The 18461-nt window shown below is 39.9% G+C and overlaps 1 protein-coding gene across 1 annotated transcript; it reads right to left on the minus strand.

Annotated features, from left to right (window-relative positions):
- Nucleotides 1-986: 986 nt before the first annotated feature.
- On the minus strand, nucleotides 987-11900 carry serinc1 (serine incorporator 1). Its single transcript, XM_052096000.1, has 9 exons — nucleotides 11757-11900; nucleotides 10321-10482; nucleotides 7186-7379; nucleotides 6368-6447; nucleotides 5650-5957; nucleotides 5104-5194; nucleotides 4864-5005; nucleotides 4302-4526; nucleotides 987-1948 (listed from the first exon to the last, which is right to left on the minus strand). Exons 1-9 carry the CDS (start codon nucleotides 11793-11795, stop codon nucleotides 1810-1812), a joined length of 1380 nt encoding a protein of 459 aa, XP_051951960.1. The 5' UTR covers nucleotides 11796-11900; the 3' UTR covers nucleotides 987-1809.
- Between the last annotated feature and the right edge of the window lie 6561 nt (nucleotides 11901-18461).

Consider the following 18461-nt stretch of genomic DNA (forward strand, 5'->3'; position numbering starts at 1 on the left):
AGAAGCAAACTGCAGAGAAGATATCACATATCACCCTGAGAGATCGGTGGATAAATGAGTACGTTCTACGAACTTGCCAGAACAAGCACAATTGAAACATATCAAACGGCAACGACTAAGTTGGTTTGGCCATGTATGTCGCATGGAGACCATCAGACTACAGAATCATGCTTAAACGTCGAAAGACACGCCGACTGGAAAATAGTAAAAAGCGCTCCAAATAAAACGTGAATGAACCAGGTGGCCCAAGATCAACAGCCGCTCGCGCAATAGCCGATGCACAGAAAGCCACCCTAAATCGCAATCAATGGTGTGGAATAATCCAAGATACCCTGACCTTGGCCTCCTCAGTGCAACAACAGATGCCTTATCAACGCTAACAGAAAGACAAACCTATATTATGACTATCTGAGCATCCAGTACAAAAAAATGCTTAATGGGACATATAGTGTTGCATTAATCAATCCACCAAACCTATTTTAGGACTATTTGAGCATCCAGCCAGAATAAGAAAGGCAGAATCTACAGGTAAAACAACTTGATTTTCCCACTTAACTGAACATTGTGTTCAGGTTTGTGAATCAGAGTTTTTACTGCCATCTAGAGGAAACACAGCATTAGGAATTAGGCACAACACTCGGCGGGCCTATGATCCATAGGTTCCCGACCCCTGCTCCAATCTTTTCACTTGGTTGATTTAAAATCCTTAAATGAATGATAAACGAAAATGGCAATATAGCACTGCTAACTTTTATTGCTTCAAATCAAATGTCTAAAAACACCTTGCAATGCTATTCAAATGCTACTGAAACAGCACCATTGGTAGGAGCGCTTCATCTTTTTGGCTAGCAGAGAGCAGTAAATTGAGCTGTGTACAGAAGTAATGTCATGAATCCAAATTCAATACTTTTGTGATACATACACAGCTTCAAAAAGATAAAATAAAAATTTGGGCCTTAATTAGTTTAGACATACCAGTCAGGAAACAGTTTTGGTTTAAACTTTATTGAGATGAAATGTGGGATGATTACAATGCACAAGAAATAACACTGACAGCTTTGTATGTGAGCAGCTCAGAAATTAATAATTTTTTCCAGTGAGCCCAAGACATTGACAACAAGGGTCACGATACCAAACATGTAAACTATTAAGGGTTTTCAGGTAAAATAACAAAATTCAGTGCAAAACATTGTTCAGCACAAACATTGGCTACAAGCATAGTTACAAATAAGCCATACACTAACTAGCCTGTGCAAGATGCAAAAGGGTTAGCACGGTTATGGTCTAAAATGTATTACGTTCTTGGTGCAAATTATTAAAAAGCAGTACAAAATTGACAATTCTAAGTTTCCTGTAAATTTGTAACATCCAAATGCAACACTGTATACTTTTGTGCATTCTACAGGAAATGCCAAGTCACATAACTTATGGAAAAACATGACCTGCATTGCTGCTACTTTTCACAAATAACTTTTTTATTTTTTTTCTAAAACATGCAGAGACTATTAATTACGGTTACAATTTCCAACATTTTGAAGAACACACTGTTCTCTTAAAATTCTTAATTTAGGATGATATATTTACAACATAAGAAACACAAGACGTGTTCTTCATTTGCCCGCCAATTTATATTTTAACATACAATCTCATACATTAAAGCATGCAAAAAACAAAAACAAAAAAAAAAAACGCATATAGGGTTAGCTGAATGAATTAAACACACATTATTTACATTTAGAAGTCTCCTATCCTATATAATTCAAAGATAAAAGCAAAGAATTACAGCAAGCTTTAATTCTAAGGGTGCTCTCAGTCAAAGTCACGGTTGGTGAGGACCAGTGGAGCCACCAGGGTCCACACGTAGAGAGAGATGCAGATCCAGCTGGAGGAGATTTTCACCCACACAGAGGGCCATTTGCTGGTCATCGTCTCATAGTTGGCGTCAGGGCTTTTAAAATTTGACATAGGGAAAATTAGATTAAAGACGAGAGTTTGAGAGATAGACATTAGAGGTCAGAACTGAATATTAATAGGGATTCAATAATAAAGAACATAGACAGCCAGTTTTTCATGTGTTTATGGTCTATAATGACATAATAACAACAACAACAATTATACAACAGGTTTCATTCAAGACAGTAAAAAAATTAATCTGACATGGCAAATATAAATCTGTTAGTTTCCCCTATTTTTATTATATAGAATATCACTTGCTTAAAGTGAAATCAAGGATCAAATACCGTGTTATAATGTACAGTAGAGGTAGACCGATATATTGGTTTTGCCAATTCAATGGTGCAAATAGTTGCTTTTTGGATGTTTTTTTCATCATTTCAAAATAAGAGACCCTGGTGTGTTTTGGACTTGTTTATATTTAAAAGTCCACCATGCTTTGTTTTCCTAGAACCACCAGGTGGTGATGGCGCCACAGTTACTATTTTCATGGTTTTTGTATGGGGGAACTTAACATGCTTAAACTCACACATCAGAGTCGTCGGCCATAAGGGCCAGGCAAAGTTGCAGGGGGGGTGTGTCTCTGTAGCACCCTCTTGAAAATGGGCATGTAAGGGGGGGTTCTGCAACACCCATTTTCACCTACAGTAACCAAAATTGATACGTGTATATAGTTCTCATTAAGCCAAACAACTTTCATACTCTCAGTCATTAGCCTCAGCCAACAGGAAGTCGGCGATTTTGGATTTTCTGAAAAATGAATCTCAGTTGCCTCCATGTCTGAGACTGTCAATCCGCACATCTTATTACACTGAGCTTGTGGAGCATGTTACCGTGGAGACATGGCTCATGTGGTGGCCTCACGCTATTCTCTGCGGCATCCACGCACAACTCACCATGCGCCCCAACGAGAGGTAAAACCACATTATAGTGACCACGAGGAGGTTACTCCATGTGACTCTACCCTTCCTAGCAAATGGGCCAATTTGGTTGCTTTAGGAGTCCTGGATGGAGGTGGTAGTCAGCATATTTACTCACTGACAACCCAGGCCCCCCCACAGTCTCTGAACATTTAAACACTCCTCCTAGGGGATTCATGTGACTAGCACTTTTCATTTTGACCTTTGTCTTTTCCCGACATAGTAAAGAAAGATTAAGAAAATGTGTCATTCTATAAATTGATTTAAAAAACGAATGGCATATTAATCAGTAATAGGCATTTCGCACCACCGTAGTTATCAGTTTTGGTCTATACTATTGGTCGTAGGGGCCTGGGTAGCTCAGCGAGTTTTGACGCTGACTACCACCCCTGGCGTCGCGAGTTTAAATCCAGGGTGTGCTGAGTGACTCCAGTCAGGTCTCCTAAGCAAACAAATTGGCCTGGTTGCTAGGGAGGGTAGAGTCACATAGGGTAACCTCTTCGTGGTCACGATTAGTGGTTCTCGCTCTCATTGGGGTGCATGGTAAGTTGTGTGTGGATCGCGGAGAATTGCATGAGCCTCCACATGCTATGAGTCTCTGCGGTGGGATGCACAGCAAGCCACGTGCTGACTATCTCAGAAGCAGAGGCAACTGCAATTTTTCCTTTGCCACTTGGATTGAGGCCAGTAACCGTGCCACCATAAGGACCCAGTAAGTAGAGGGAACTGGTCATGCCAAATTGGGAAGGGGATAAAATAAAAACAACCACTATCTGTCGACCTCTAATATACATAATAAACATTACAATTTGTAGTAGACATTACAATAAATGTTACGTACTTTTGAGACCTGGCATAGAAAATAAACACTTGATTCGGAGTGGTCAATCGCAGTATTCTGCAGTCAATTTATTCTGTACAATGACTGTTTAACTGTATAAATTGACCTTTTTAATATTTCTAGGTTTGGAACACTGAAGTAAACTATAGCAGGGTAAACTTATATAGCCTCTTGCGACCCTGCGTCCTCATATGAGGAAAAAAAATTTTGGCTTCACTGTACCATATAAATACTATAAACTAATTTAAACTGACTGTCCTTGTATCAGGAGACTCTAGGTTTTTATTTAAGAATTAATCTATCCAAGCCAGTAGTCACATGTATGAACAAAATGGTAGCAATTACAGTTAAAAACTCATTAAGTTTTTATATTTTTTACATCCTGCTTGTGTCAACAGAGTAACATCTTTATTTTTATCTGATGTGCCAATTTGTAAATTTGGGACTTTATTTATGAAAAAGCCAAAAGGCATGATAACTATTGTGAATCAATGGCTACGACCTAAATCTGGAAAATGGAGGCTGTATACAGGATCATTGACTTCATACAAAATGCTGTAGGTTAAGGTTGTCACATGGATACATACCTGTACCAGTTGGTCAGTGTCATCATGATGTACAGGGAGGCCAAGAAGAGCATAAAGTGGAAGAAAGAGTAGCTGTAGGTGACTCCATCTTTCTCATTGTCAAGAGCACGGTTGATGCCATCGCTCACTTCGAAGTTCTCTGGAGCGGGGCCATCCTCGATCAGAGCAGACTCATCACTGGTGAGTGTCAACTTGTTCACCTGAGTGTTGCTGGAATTGCGGATGCTGAGGAAATTCACCATTGAAAATAAGTGGAACATTAGCTCATATCATTTAAAGTGACACTTCACCCAAAAATAATAACTCCATCACCATTTACTCACCCTCATGTAATTCCCAACCTATCTGACTATCTTTAGTGCACACAACAATATATTTAAGAAAGCTTGTTACACTAAGTCACCATTCACTTTCACTGTAAGGAAAAAGATGCAAGTGAAAGTGAATGTTGACTGAGGCTGCCTAAAAATGTTTTATGTTCAATGGAAAAAAGAACACAAGGGTGAGTAAATGACAGAATTTAGATTTTTGTGTGAAATTAATTTGAAAGAAACTTTCTTACCTGGAGTACAGCACACACAACAGGAACAGAATCAATCCTACAATGCCCTGAGCATCCCACCACTGAACAACACGGTCCTGACCAGCAGGGCTGGTGCTGTTGAGGCCAATAATACCAAGCAAGCTGGGGTTGCACGTACGGTCTTGATGGGAGGGGGAAAAAAAAAAACTAGTTTTTACCAACAGATGTTTACAGTGGAACATTTTGTCTCCCTTTTATCAAACATCTCAGTATGCTTACTAGGCTCATTGGTCATTGCAGACCAAGTCAGGTACATGGTGTACAAGGTAACAATAGAGGACTGCAGGAGACCAGACCTGGGCTGCGACTCCTGAATGAAGGAAAATCAACTTTATATCATAAGGTGAAGCTTGCTTCTTGTAATATGTAGACAAATTAATTTAATTCCTGATCAATGAGAATAAATTATACTTCTTCAAATCTCAATATTAAAGGGATCTCTCACTCATCATTTACTCACCCTTATGTTGTTTCAAACCCGTATGACTCACTTTCTTCTGTTAAACACACAAGTAACCATTCACTTTCATTGTATCTTTTTGCAACACAATGAAAATGAATTTCTTTTTGAGGTTCCACATAAGAAATAAAGTCAGACAGGTTTGGAATGGAATGAGGGTGAGAAAATGACAGAATTTTCCCTTTTTAGTATATTCATTAGAGATTTGTTGTTAAGTAGTTGTAACAGACTGTGGCTGTAACAGATCATTACTTATCTGATACTGTCTATTCAAACTCTGATACCTCATTTTCTCAATTTTTTACCTGGATCTTAGGCAAGATGGACAAGACAGACGCCCCAACACAGAGCAGCATGTTGAAGCTTATGAAGACTTTGTTCTCAGTGCAGCCATCAGAGTGAGTGTAATACACATAGAAGAGCACCAGGGACATCAGGGACAGCGCGTAGTTGATGGCTGTTGCCGAAAGAAGAGCTGCATACCAGCAACGAGAGTTTCCCTCTTCCATTTTCTCCACCCAAGACTCGTTCCAGGAGTGAGCGAAGTCGATCAAGAGGACCAGCTGGATGAGGATGAAACAGAAAGCTCCAGCCATGCCAACGTAAAACCAGACTGGAAGAGACCAAGCAGAAGATCATTGTAGCTTCAGATCTTCCTCATAAATAGATGTAGGAACAACAAAGTGGGGATAGATCACCCAAATTATTTACTCCCTCTCATGTTGTTCCAAACCTGTATTTCTACTGTGGTACACAAACAGAGTTTAGCATCTAGCAGAACGTTAGCATCAGTCGCCATTCACTTTTGTTGCATGATGACTGGGGCCAAAATTCTCTCTTTATCTCTTTTGTGTTCAATGGAAGAATGCATGATGTTAGAAATTTCATTTTTGGTTGAACTATTATTTTTAGTAAAGTCCTACTGAGCCAATGCCTATGACAATGCCTTGGCACTGTTGTATTCAAGTAATTACAAGTGTGGTTTATAATTAAGGTGATATAGTAAGACTAAAGGTCTTTTACCAGTAGTAAAGGGGCCTTCGGGAATGAAGAATGCTCCGACTGTAATAGCAGTGGCAGCTGCAAATTTGAAAAACCAAAACCTAGAGAAGATGGAATATTTTAGAAGATCTGTAAAGTTTGTCACACCTTTTTTTTTTTTTTCTTTTTTGCATATTTAGAGCAAACATCATTGAAAAAGGTTTTATTTGTAGCTTTGCCCAAATTAAAGGGATGTTCCGGGCACAGAACAAGTTAATCTCAATCGACAGCATTTGTGGCATAATGTTGATTACCACAAAAAATAATTTGACTCGTTCCTCCTTTTTTAAAACTACATTTACACAGCTGTAAAGTTGTTAAAATCATTGTTTTTACAATCGTTTTAAGGTTGTTTGACATTTCATCATCATAGTAACAAAATTGTAAATTTGGCTATAACTTCGTACAGTTTCTAAGTGATTACATGCATATCATGTATGTCTTGTGGCTAAACCTTTGAAACAGTATTTTAACATTCAAAATTGGCCCCCATTCACTTCCATGGTAAGTGCCTCACTGTAACCCACATTTTTGCTTTTTTTAAAGAAAAGGAGTCAAAATACATTTTTGTGGTAATCAACATTATGCCACAAAAGCTGTCGCTTGAGCTTTAATTGTACTGAACCCGGAACATTGCTTTAAGCTAACTGCATGCTCATTACGGTCTATGAATGTCACATACATTGCTACTATGCCTTATCTAAACTGATTTAAGAACTTCATTAAGTGCTTTGCAATGGCAATTCTTCTTATTCAAACCTTCAGGTTACCATCCCGCTATTAACCACAAGGCTACATACCCGTTATGCACAGCGGCTCGTGGGTCCTGGCTGCTTTTGACCTTCACCATGATAAGAGAGAAGAGGAGGAAGAACATGGCCATCCCAAAGCACACACGATACACAGCTTTATACCCAACCAGGACATCACAATTCACATGACCTTCAACCCCTGGAATAGACGACCCTATTCCTCCTTCACAAAAACCTGGAATCTGCAGAGGCATACAAACAACATGGAAATGACTAGAATGTCCCATCCCATAGACAACAAAAGACCATCATGAAAAAGTCCTCAGACATAAAACAACATTTGAATAGAGAATTTAAACTTCCCACAATTATTTTTCCAAAATGTATTTCAGTTGTAAAATGTTTTTCATTTTTTAAATTAATGCCATTAATCATGTCCCCGGACCTTAAATCTTAAAATCCACGATCCCGGTTCCGGGATTTAAAATTACGTCAGTAATAATGTACTTCCAATTTTAAATGTATGCGGAGGAGTTATGAGCTCATATCTGGTACCATTTGAAAGCTTAGAATGTCTACTTTCTTGAGATATGCATCACTTTGGCATTTGTTTTACACTAAGTAACTTATTTACAATAAATTACATAGTTCCACCCATCAAAAGTCGTGTCATAATTATGTGCGTTTTTGAATACATATGTCTCATATCGCTCAAATATGACGCACATGTACAAACCATGTATCAAATGAAAGCTCTCATTGCCAGTAAGAAGTTCCAATAAGTCTTTTTATTGAGGTATAATCACATATCTAATACACTTCGAATGAATCATGAAGTATACAATCATACAAGTGAAATTATTGAATATTTGCCGTGCTACTCGCACTAGACAGCACAGTTAGCCACAAATGCTACATAATCTTTTACCTTAGGTTATTCTCTGCAAAATGAGCCGTTTTTCAGTGTTTTCTGTGGTTGTGTGCCCAAGTAATCCCTCGAGTGCAGAAACACCACAAAGTAATGTTATATGATATTCAACAATCCAGGAAAATATGTAAACATCCGATCCGGATAAAGCATATATTGCCGTAAAGCTTAGACCCTCTGCTTTCCGGCAATGTCTCTCAAGATCAAATAGACCAATCAGGGGCTGTGATATTGCATCCAGACTGTGAAGTGATCACTGGGTAGGTTACGTGCGCAAAACACACAGACGCTGTCTCACCAGACACCAGAGCGCATATTTACCACTTTCAACAGTGTTTTATGTAATGACAAAGGGTTTTCTGTAAAATTACACTGGGATTTTGCATTTATAGCACTGTATATGGGTATGGGGAGACTTTAGATTTGGGTAGGTGGAAAGTACACCAAAAAAAGTAATATTCCTCCCTTCAAATAAATTGAAATAGATATTAAATAAAACATGATACAGACAAAATTCCTTTTTCAGGTATTTGCTGACATCTAGTGGAAACAGCCAAAACTGTCTGCTTGCTGGTAGGGTTTACAGGGCTTGAGTTATACACTTTCAAAAATGAATTTATATAAATAAAATCAAAAAGCCTCTTTTTTAGGAGGGTTATTACTGTTCAGACAACATATATTAAATTTTTTTTTATTTTTAGCAGTGTTTTATGCAACTTCAAAGGGTTTCCTGTAAAATGACACCAAAACTGTGTATTTAGGCCAAAGTATGTGGGAATGGGAAGCTTTTTAATTTGGGTAGGCCAAATCCAGGCGGAAATCCCCAAAAATGGCAAGGATCTTAATGCACAGTCCTTATAACCTATTAAGTATAACCTTTGCACATAAAAATTGTGCATGCGAAGGTGGCATGGGCAGATGTTGATTTCATGTTTAAAAGGAACTCACCACAAAAATTATACAGTATCTTTATCCATTGTGAATTTTCAGTGTAGCTGTTCAGGAGGCACCACCGACACAGAGGTCAATGTCAAATCAAAATTCTTCATCACTGGAAGTCCATCTTGTGAAATTCACGATAACGTGGATTCCCATTGAGATGACTGTATTTCGCCCACAAGTTCTGCTATGCGAATGTGACAGGATCTTAAGGAATATTCCTACCATCGGAGCAATTTAAGCTTGAAGTACCACTTTTTTTCAGCAGGGGGCAGTAAGCGAAACTCCAGCTGTACAGACATTGTGCAGCTATACAGAGAACAAACCACAGTCTTGCTCGACACTAGCGACAGCACAGCATGATGATGGATGCATTCTTGTGTTCAAAAACAGCTCAATGGAGTGCGATTCTGAATGCAGGGATCTCGAGATATGTTCAAGTTTCGGACACGCTCAAAAGATATCCGTCTGACCAATGTGTACATGGATACGTCCTTAGATAAGCCCTTATAATAAATCTATCTCAGACGGATTGACAAATTCAGTTGCAAAATGGATTGCTGTGAGTGAACTGTAGGCCAATGATATTCTTCTATTCATTAATATGGATATAAACATATATTGCCTTCTAAAGCCACTTTTTGTATTATCTTATCTATGATCAAGACTTTCAAGCAAGTCAGTCCACTGGCGGCCATCTTTGGAACGCTCCCGGGAAGCCATTTCCGGTCATGACAGTGCAGCTCCAATCTACTTGAATTTTTCCGGTTTGTACAGCTGAAGCGCATGTGCATTGTCGAGTTGATTGACAGGCTGCATCTAAAAAGTGATTGGCCCTTTTACCTGTAGGCAGGACTTTCTATATAGATATATATATATAATATTATATCTCGCTCTCTGTTGGGCATTCCAATTTCTCCCATTTATTTCAACAGAAGTGGCCCGTCTCTACTAAATAGTATCTGCTATGATTTACTTGTATGCAACAATAATGTAATTAATTGGCATAGCATGTAGCCCAATTAATTTGACAACAAAATTGAATAGATTGTCAGCCCTAATTTAAATAGTAAACTAAGGCAAGAATAGCAGTAAGTAGTAATTTAGCAAATACTTTTATCTAAAGCACCATTCACATATACAGTGCACTTATTACAGGTACAATCCACCCACAGTAACCTGAGGTTAAGTGTTTTGCTCAATGGCACAGTGGGATCCATGCAGGGTTCGTACCAACAACCTTTTAATTCCCAGCCCAGATCTTCCACCACTATGCCACACTAACAACAGCAATGGCAAATTTACTGCTGGATTACCTTCTTCAGATGCCCTTCCATGCCTGGCATGAGCATTATGCAGGCAATGCCCACACCCAGCAGCATGAAAAAGGCATAGATCAGCCGAGTAACGGTTGAGTTGTTTCCACTCGGGCAACATGAGCACAGCAGGCAAGGAGCATTGCCACAAAGGCAAGGAATCTACACAGGAAAACAACATATAAAACGCATTAACTTTGTACAATAATTGTCAGATAAGTCTACAAAATGAGCATGGCTGGGCAAAACACAAACACACTGACATCAGAATGACACATAACAATGCTTGATAAAAATGACTTTATAAGCATCAGACTAATTAGAGATGTCACATCCCTCACCTTTCCGATTCGCTCTAACAAATGCCAACATACAATGAAGCTTGTATCTATAGTTGTCTGGCTTTACATAACAAACACAGAGTTAAGATAAATCATGCATTAAATCCTTGCTAAAATAAGTCAGTCATATGTCCTGGCCAAATTCCCCCCCATTGGTCCCTATCTATCATGGCCTCGTATTAATCTCCATCCCAGAATTGGCTACATCGCTCTACTCTCTCCTCCCCACCAATAGCTGGTCTGTGGTGGGCGTTCTGTCGCACTATGGCTGCCATCGCATTATCATTCCTATGCTATGTAAAGCGCTTCGAGTGCCTAGAAAAGTGCTATATAAATGTAAGGAATTATTATTATTAAAATGTTTTATTTTTGGTTGAACTAACCATTTAATTACTTTTCAAAGATACTCTACAATGTAACCCAACAGTAAACACTTGCTCCTGTAGGCCTATCCTCTCCTCGTGTGTGTCATGACTTGAAATCTGATGCAAGTTTTGATGTTGCAACATCTAAAAACATAAAAATCGTGTCCTACTTTAATAGTCTCTATGTACTTGTGAATGTAGATAATTTGTCAAAGTGGGTTTAAATCCAATTTAAGCCTCAAAGCACACTTTTGATAGGTCCAATTTACTGCTGAACAGTAAATTATTTATCAACAATGATTTGGATACAATTATGTTTGATGTATCCAATGTTTGCATATGTTTGATGACCCAAATCAAGCAAAACACAATAAGACAAGCGTGGTATAGCGAAACAACAACAATTTCCTTCATTATAACATGACAGGGGAACCACCCAACATTACATTATACATTTCGAACAATAGTTTGATTTGTCACCCCATAAAACACAGTGTATTTAATTATTATGCTGTTATGTGTCTTTCGTGGTTATTATTTGAAAGATTCAGTAGGTTTGATTAATCTAGGGAATCGTGAAGGGCCCAGGCACCATTTTCTCTTTCTGTTATGGCTATTTTCTGCGGGTGTCATCAGCCTCACAATCTAACCTCGCCGAAAACCGAATAGTTCTTTCCTTTCGCACATCTTTAGGATTATATTTTAGCAGGATACAAATAGGTAAACTCACCCAACTGGCCATGGAACAAAGCCCGAGTACGGCCCCCATGTTCAGGTTCTGTGTCTGATGTTTCTCCAGACAGGTTTGAAAATGGACGCAGTGTGTTTACAATGTAGCTCCGTTTTCTGGCGAGGCCTTCTTCTTCTTCGTTTTTTTACTGGCGACTTGCAACCATATGGAGCATTATCGCCACCTACTGTATCTTAGTTACATTTGTTTAAATCCTTACGTTCAGTCCAGTTTGTTGTAGATACGATGACACAATTTTAAGCACCATCTTTCCGGAATTATTTGAGACAATATTTGTAATATCCATTTGTTTGATTCATTCATGTTCCAGTCCATTCCTTAGAGCCAGTCTTTGATTTGAGTATTTAGTGCACTCAAACAGCACATGTTCCACAGTTTCTGACTGACTGCATATCTCACACTTTCCCGTTGGATGCTTCCCTATTATATGCAGAGATGCATTTAACCTTGTGTGACCAAACCTGATTCTGCTAATCATCCCCTGCTCTCTCCTGCTCTTCCCCAGAGTCTTTTCTTCCCCCACCTTCTGCTGTATTTTAAATAAATGTCTTCCTTTACTTCCATTATCCCATAATTTTTGCCACTGTATCTTAATTTTGCTTCGTACGTATGATTTAATCTCTGCTTTGCTAATTGGTACTGCCACTTCTACCTGATTTATCTTTAACCCTTCCTTAGCTAAAGAATCTGCCATCTCGTTTCCTTGGATGCCAATATGTGCTGGGATCCATAAAAACTGAACATCTATACCCAGACTATTTACTCGATATAGTGATAACAAACTTTCAAACATAATATCCTCCCTACATTTTGATGACGCACTTTTGAGACTTTCCAATGCTGCTCTTGAATCTGAACAAATTAGTATTCTCAAGGGTTTGACTTCCTCTATCCATTGTAATGCAAACATGATTGCCATCATTTCTGCTGCATATACTGACAAATGATCAGTTATTCTCTTAAACACCTTAATTTTTAGTTCAGGAATGTAAAATGCACAGCTTGATTTTCCATTCTCTGGATCATTCCCGTGAATACTTGTACATAATACCCATATCTCTCACGCAGCACAGTGTTCACACAAGCTTGCATACTAAACATGCTTTTGCTTGAACTAACCTTTTTTAATAGAGAAATATCAACTCTAGGTTGAGGTAGTAACCATGATGGAACAGCTGGTATTACGGCAGTTGGACTAATTACCCAATTGTTGATTCCTAGCTCCTTAGTTAGTGGTGCTTGCAAAGCATCACTATTGTAATCTCACATACTTATTATTAGTGGTGCTTGCAAAGCATCACTATTGTAATCTCACATACTTATTTTTATTTTTATTTTTATTTTTAGTGGTGCTTGCAAAGCATCACTATTGTAATCTCACATACTTATTAGTGGTGCTTGCAAAGCATCACTATTGTAATCTCACATACTTATTTTTATTTTTATACTTTTTATTATTCTATCTCCGTACAAAACTTCGGCACCTAACTCGTCCCGCACCGTTTGGCGTAGACCCACGAATGAGGTGTCAAATCGAACGGCCTATTGAGGACACGTGTGCTATGACTTTTATAAGCGATCGGGGTACGGTAATTGCCCCAGGGGCAAAAAAGCGGCCGAAAAATCCCATAGACTTAACATTGCGACAAACTTTGACGCGTCACAGCTCCGAGCGAGGATTTCGCAGAAACGTGTGATTTGCCATATTTGAAGAGGCTGGCAGGCTCTGTAAGAGCATACCTCAAAATGGGGTAAAAGTTGCACCCCTGGGGGCAGGAGCTGCCCAAAAATGCCCCAATTGACTTACAATGGTGTAGGACGGCCCATGAAATGAAATGGCATTGGGATTTGTATTCAACATAGCTCTGGATCACAGTGTCATAGAGACAATGGGGCGGGCTCATTTTACTCAGACGACCAATCAGTATCTCAGGATCATTTTGAATCTATCAAGCCACGCCCTAGCAACAATTTAGAGCACCTTAGCAACAAGTCCCATAGACTTCTAATGAAAGACATCAAAGGGATATCTCCGGATAGAAGTGTCATAGAAACACAAGGGTGGTCTCGTTTCACTCGGGGCAGCAAACAGCCAATCATGAATTACCTCAACACTTCCTAGCCCCTCCCTAGCAACCATTGTCGAGCACCTTAGCAACCAAAATCCATAGAGGATATCTTCCATTCTGAATGTCACAGAGGCATGGAAGTTGGTTTATATCATTCATACTGACAAGCAGCCGTTGGAGATTAATGATTGGCAGCTGCCAAGCCACTCCCTAGCAACTAAACAGAGTACCCTAGCAACCCTTTAGCAGTAACTATATCTCTGCACCAGAAAATCAGAGAAACTTCTGGGTTGATTTATTTCAATCAGGATGGCAAGGAGACTTCATTAGTATCACTAAGGTAACTGCCTAGCAACCAGATGGGGTTACCCTAGCAACCGAGTAACAAATCACATATCTCTGCATCAGAAAAGCGTAGAGACTTCCGGGTTGACTTATTTCAATCAGGATGGCAAGGACACTTGATTACTATCACTATGATTACTGCCTAGCAACCAGATGGGGTTACCCTAGCAACCGAGTAACAAATCACATATCTCTGCACCACAAAATAGTACTGACTTCGGGTTGATTTATTTCACTCAGGATGGCAAGGACACTTCATTACTATCACTATGGTAACTGCCTAGCAACCAGATGGGGTTACCCTAGCAACCGAGAAACAAATCACATATCTCGGCACCAGAAAAGAGTACAGACTTCCAGGTTGATTTATTTCAACCAGGATGGCAAGGACACTTCATTAGTATCAATATGGTAACTGCCTAGCAACCACATGGGGTTACCCTAGCAACCGAGTAACAAATCACATATCTCTGCATCAGAAAAACGTAGATACTTCTGGGTTGACTTATTTCAATCAGGATGGCAAGGACACTTGATTACTATCACTATGGTAACTGCCTAGCAACCAGATGGGGTTACCCTAGCAACCGAGTAACAAATCACATATCTCTGCACCAGAAAATAGTACTGACTTCCGGGTTGATTTATTTCACTCAGGATCGCAAGGACACTTGATTACTATCACTATGGTAACTGCCTAGCAACCAGATGGGGTTACCCTAGCAACCGAGAAACAAATCACTTATCTCGGCACCAGAAAAGAGTACAGACTTCCGGGTTGACTTATTTCACTCAGGATGGCAAGGAGACTTCATTAGTATCACTATGGTAACTGCCTAGCAACAAGGAGGGGTTACCCTAGCAACCAAATAACAAATCACATATCTCTGCATCACAAAAACGTAGAGACTTCGGGTTGACTTATTTCAATCAGGATGGCAAGGAGACTTCATTAGTATCACTATGGTATCTGCCTAGCAACCAGATGGGGTTACCCTAGCAACCGAGTAACAAATCGCATATCTCTGCATCAGAAAAGCGTAGAGACTTCCGGGTTGACTTATTTCAATCAGGATGGCAAGGAGACTTGATTAGTATCACTATGGTAACTGCCTAGCAACCAGATGGGGTTACCCTAGCAACCGAGTTACAAATCACATATCTCTGCATCACAAAAACGTAGAGACTTCCGGGTTGATTTATTTCAATCAGGATGGCAAGGACACTTGATAAGTATCACTATGGTAACTTCCTAGCAACCAGATGGGGTTACCCTAGCAACCGAGTAACAAATCACATATCTCTGCATCAGAAAATAGTAGAGACTTCCGGGTTTACTTATTTCAATCAGGATGGCAAGGAGACTTGATTAGTATCACTATGGTAACTGCCTAGCAACCAGATGGGGTTACCCTAGCAACCGAGTAACAAATCACATATCTCTGCATCAGAAAATAGTAGAGACTTCCGGGTTGACTTATTTCAATCAGGATGGCAAGGACACTTCATTAGTATCCCTATGGTAACTGCCTAGCTACCATATGGGGTTACCCTAGCAACCGAGTAACAAATCACATATCTCTGCACCACAAAACACTACAGACTTCCGGGTTGACTTATTTCACTCAGGATGGAAAGGAGCCATGTATTGTATTACCTTGGTAATTGCATAGCAACCACATGGGCTTACCCTAGCAACCGAGTAACAAATCACATAATTCTGAACCAGAAAATCGTAGCTGACTTCTGGGTTGATTTATTTATGACCACAATTTTTGTTCTTTTCAAGTTACAACATGCTGTTTGATCGAGTTTTGCCACGGCAAGCACCACTCACATTTTCTTCAGGAAATGTACCTATCTAGTTTTTATTATTTTCTATACTTTTTATTATTCTATTCTATCTCCGTACAAAACTTCGGCACCTAACTCGTCCCGCACCGTTTGGCGTAGACCCACGAATGAGGTGTCAAATCGAACGGCCTATTGAGGACACGTGTGCTATGACTTTTATAAGCGATCGGAGTACGGTAATTGCCCCAGGGGCAAAAAAGCGGCCGAAAAATCCCATAGACTTAACATTGCGACAAACTTTGACGCGTCACAGCTCCGAGCGAGGATTTCAGAGAAACGTGTGATTTGCCATATTTGAAGAGGCTGGCAGGCTCTGTAAGAGCATACCTCAAAATGGGGTAAAAGTTGCACCCCTGGGGGCAGGAGCTGCCCAAAAATGCCCCAATTGACTTACAATGGTGTAGGACGGCCCATGAAATGAAATGGCATTGGGATTTGTATTCAACATAGCTCTGGATCACAGTGTCATAGAGACAATGGGGTGGGCTCATTTTACTCAGACGACCAATCAGTATCTCAGGATCATTTTGAATCTATCAAGCCACGCCCTAGCAACAATTTAGAGCACCTTAGCAACAAGTCCCATAGACTTCTAATGAAAGACATCAAAGGGATATCTCCGGATAGAAGTGTCATAGAAACACAAGGGTGGTCTCGTTTCACTCGGGGCAGCAAACAGCCAATCATGAATTACCTCAACACTTCCTAGCCCCTCCCTAGCAACCATTGTCGAGCACCTTAGCAACCAAAATCCATAGAGGATATCTTCCATTCTGAATGTCACAGAGGCATGGAAGTTGGTTTATATCATTCATACTGACAAGCAGCCGTTGGAGATTAATGATTGGCAGCTGCCAAGCCACTCCCTAGCAACTAAACAGAGTACCCTAGCAACCCTTTAGCAGTAACTATATCTCTGCACCAGAAAATCAGAGAAACTTCTGGGTTGATTTATTTCAATCAGGATGGCAAGGAGACTTCATTAGTATCACTAAGGTAACTGCCTAGCAACCAGATGGGGTTACCCTAGCAACCGAGTAACAAATCACATATCTCTGCATCAGAAAAGCGTAGAGACTTCGGGTTGACTTATTTCAATCAGGATGGCAAGGACACTTGATTACTATCACTATGATTACTGCCTAGCAACCAGATGGGGTTACCCTACCAACCGAGTAACAAATCACATATCTCTGCACCACAAAATAGTACTGACTTCCGGGTTGATTTATTTCAATCAGGATGGCAAGGACACTTGATTACTATCACTATGGTAACTGCCTAGCAACCAGATGGGGTTACCCTAGCAACCGAGTAACAAATCACATATCTCTGCACCAGAAAATAGTACTGACTTCCGGGTTGATTTATTTCACTCAGGATCGCAAGGACACTTGATTACTATCACTATGGTAACTGCCTAGCAACCAGATGGGGTTACCCTAGCAACCGAGTAACAAATCACATATCTCTGCACCAGAAAAGAGTACAGACTTCGGGTTGACTTATTTCACTCAGGATGGCAAGGAGACTTCATTAGTATCACTATGGTAACTGCCTAGCAACCAGATGGGGTTACCCTAGCAACCAAATAACAAATCACATATCTCTGCATCAGAAAAGCGTAGAGACTTCCGGGTTGATTTATTTCAATCAGGATGGCAAGGACACTTCATTAGTATCACTATGGTAACTGCCTAGCAACCAGATGGGGTTACCCTAGCAACCGAGTAACAAATCACATATCTCTGCATCAGAAAACAGTAGAGACTTCCGGGTTGACTTATTTCAATCAGGATGGCAAGGAGACTTGATTAGTATCACTATGGTAACTGCCTAGCAACCAGATGGGGTTACCCTAGCAACCGAGTAACAAATCACATATCTCTGCATCACAAAACAGTAGAGACTTCGGGTTGATTTATTTCAATCAGGATGGCAAGGACACTTGATTAGTATCACTATGGTAACTGCCTAGCAACCAGATGGGGTTACCCTAGCAACCGAGTAACAAATCACATATCTCTGCATCAGAAAATAGTAGAGACTTCCGGGTTGACTTATTTCAATCAGGATGGCAAGGAGACTTGATTAGTATCACTATGGTAACTGCCTAGCAACCAGATGGGGTTACCCTAGCAACCGAGTAACAAATCACATATCTCTGCATCAGAAAATAGTAGAGACTTCCGGGTTGACTTATTTCAATCAGGATGGCAAGGACACTTCATTAGTATCACTATGGTAACTGCCTAGCAACCATATGGGGTTACCCTAGCAACCGAGTAACAAATCACATATCTCTGCACCACAAAACACTACAGACTTCGGGTTGACTTATTTCACTCAGGATGGAAAGGAGCCATGTATTGTATTACCTTGGTAACTGCATAGCAACCACATGGGCTTACCCTAG

Source organism: Xyrauchen texanus, chromosome 28 (assembly GCF_025860055.1).
Source record: "Xyrauchen texanus isolate HMW12.3.18 chromosome 28, RBS_HiC_50CHRs, whole genome shotgun sequence".
Lineage (NCBI taxonomy): Eukaryota > Metazoa > Chordata > Actinopteri > Cypriniformes > Catostomidae > Xyrauchen > Xyrauchen texanus.

Bases quoted from the DNA above. Each gene is read 5' to 3' on its own strand.
- serinc1 (XM_052096000.1), bottom strand. From the start codon at position 11,795: ATGGGGGCCGTACTCGGGCTTTGTTCCATGGCCAGTTGG. The intron at 5,195-5,649 runs GTAAAAAATTGA...TCCTTCATTCAG, and splicing joins CCATCTTGCCTAAGATCCAG to GAGTCGCAGCCCAGGTCTGG. The intron at 1,949-4,301 runs GTATGTATCCAT...AAATTTTAAAAG, and splicing joins ACACTGACCAACTGGTACAG to CCCTGACGCCAACTATGAGA.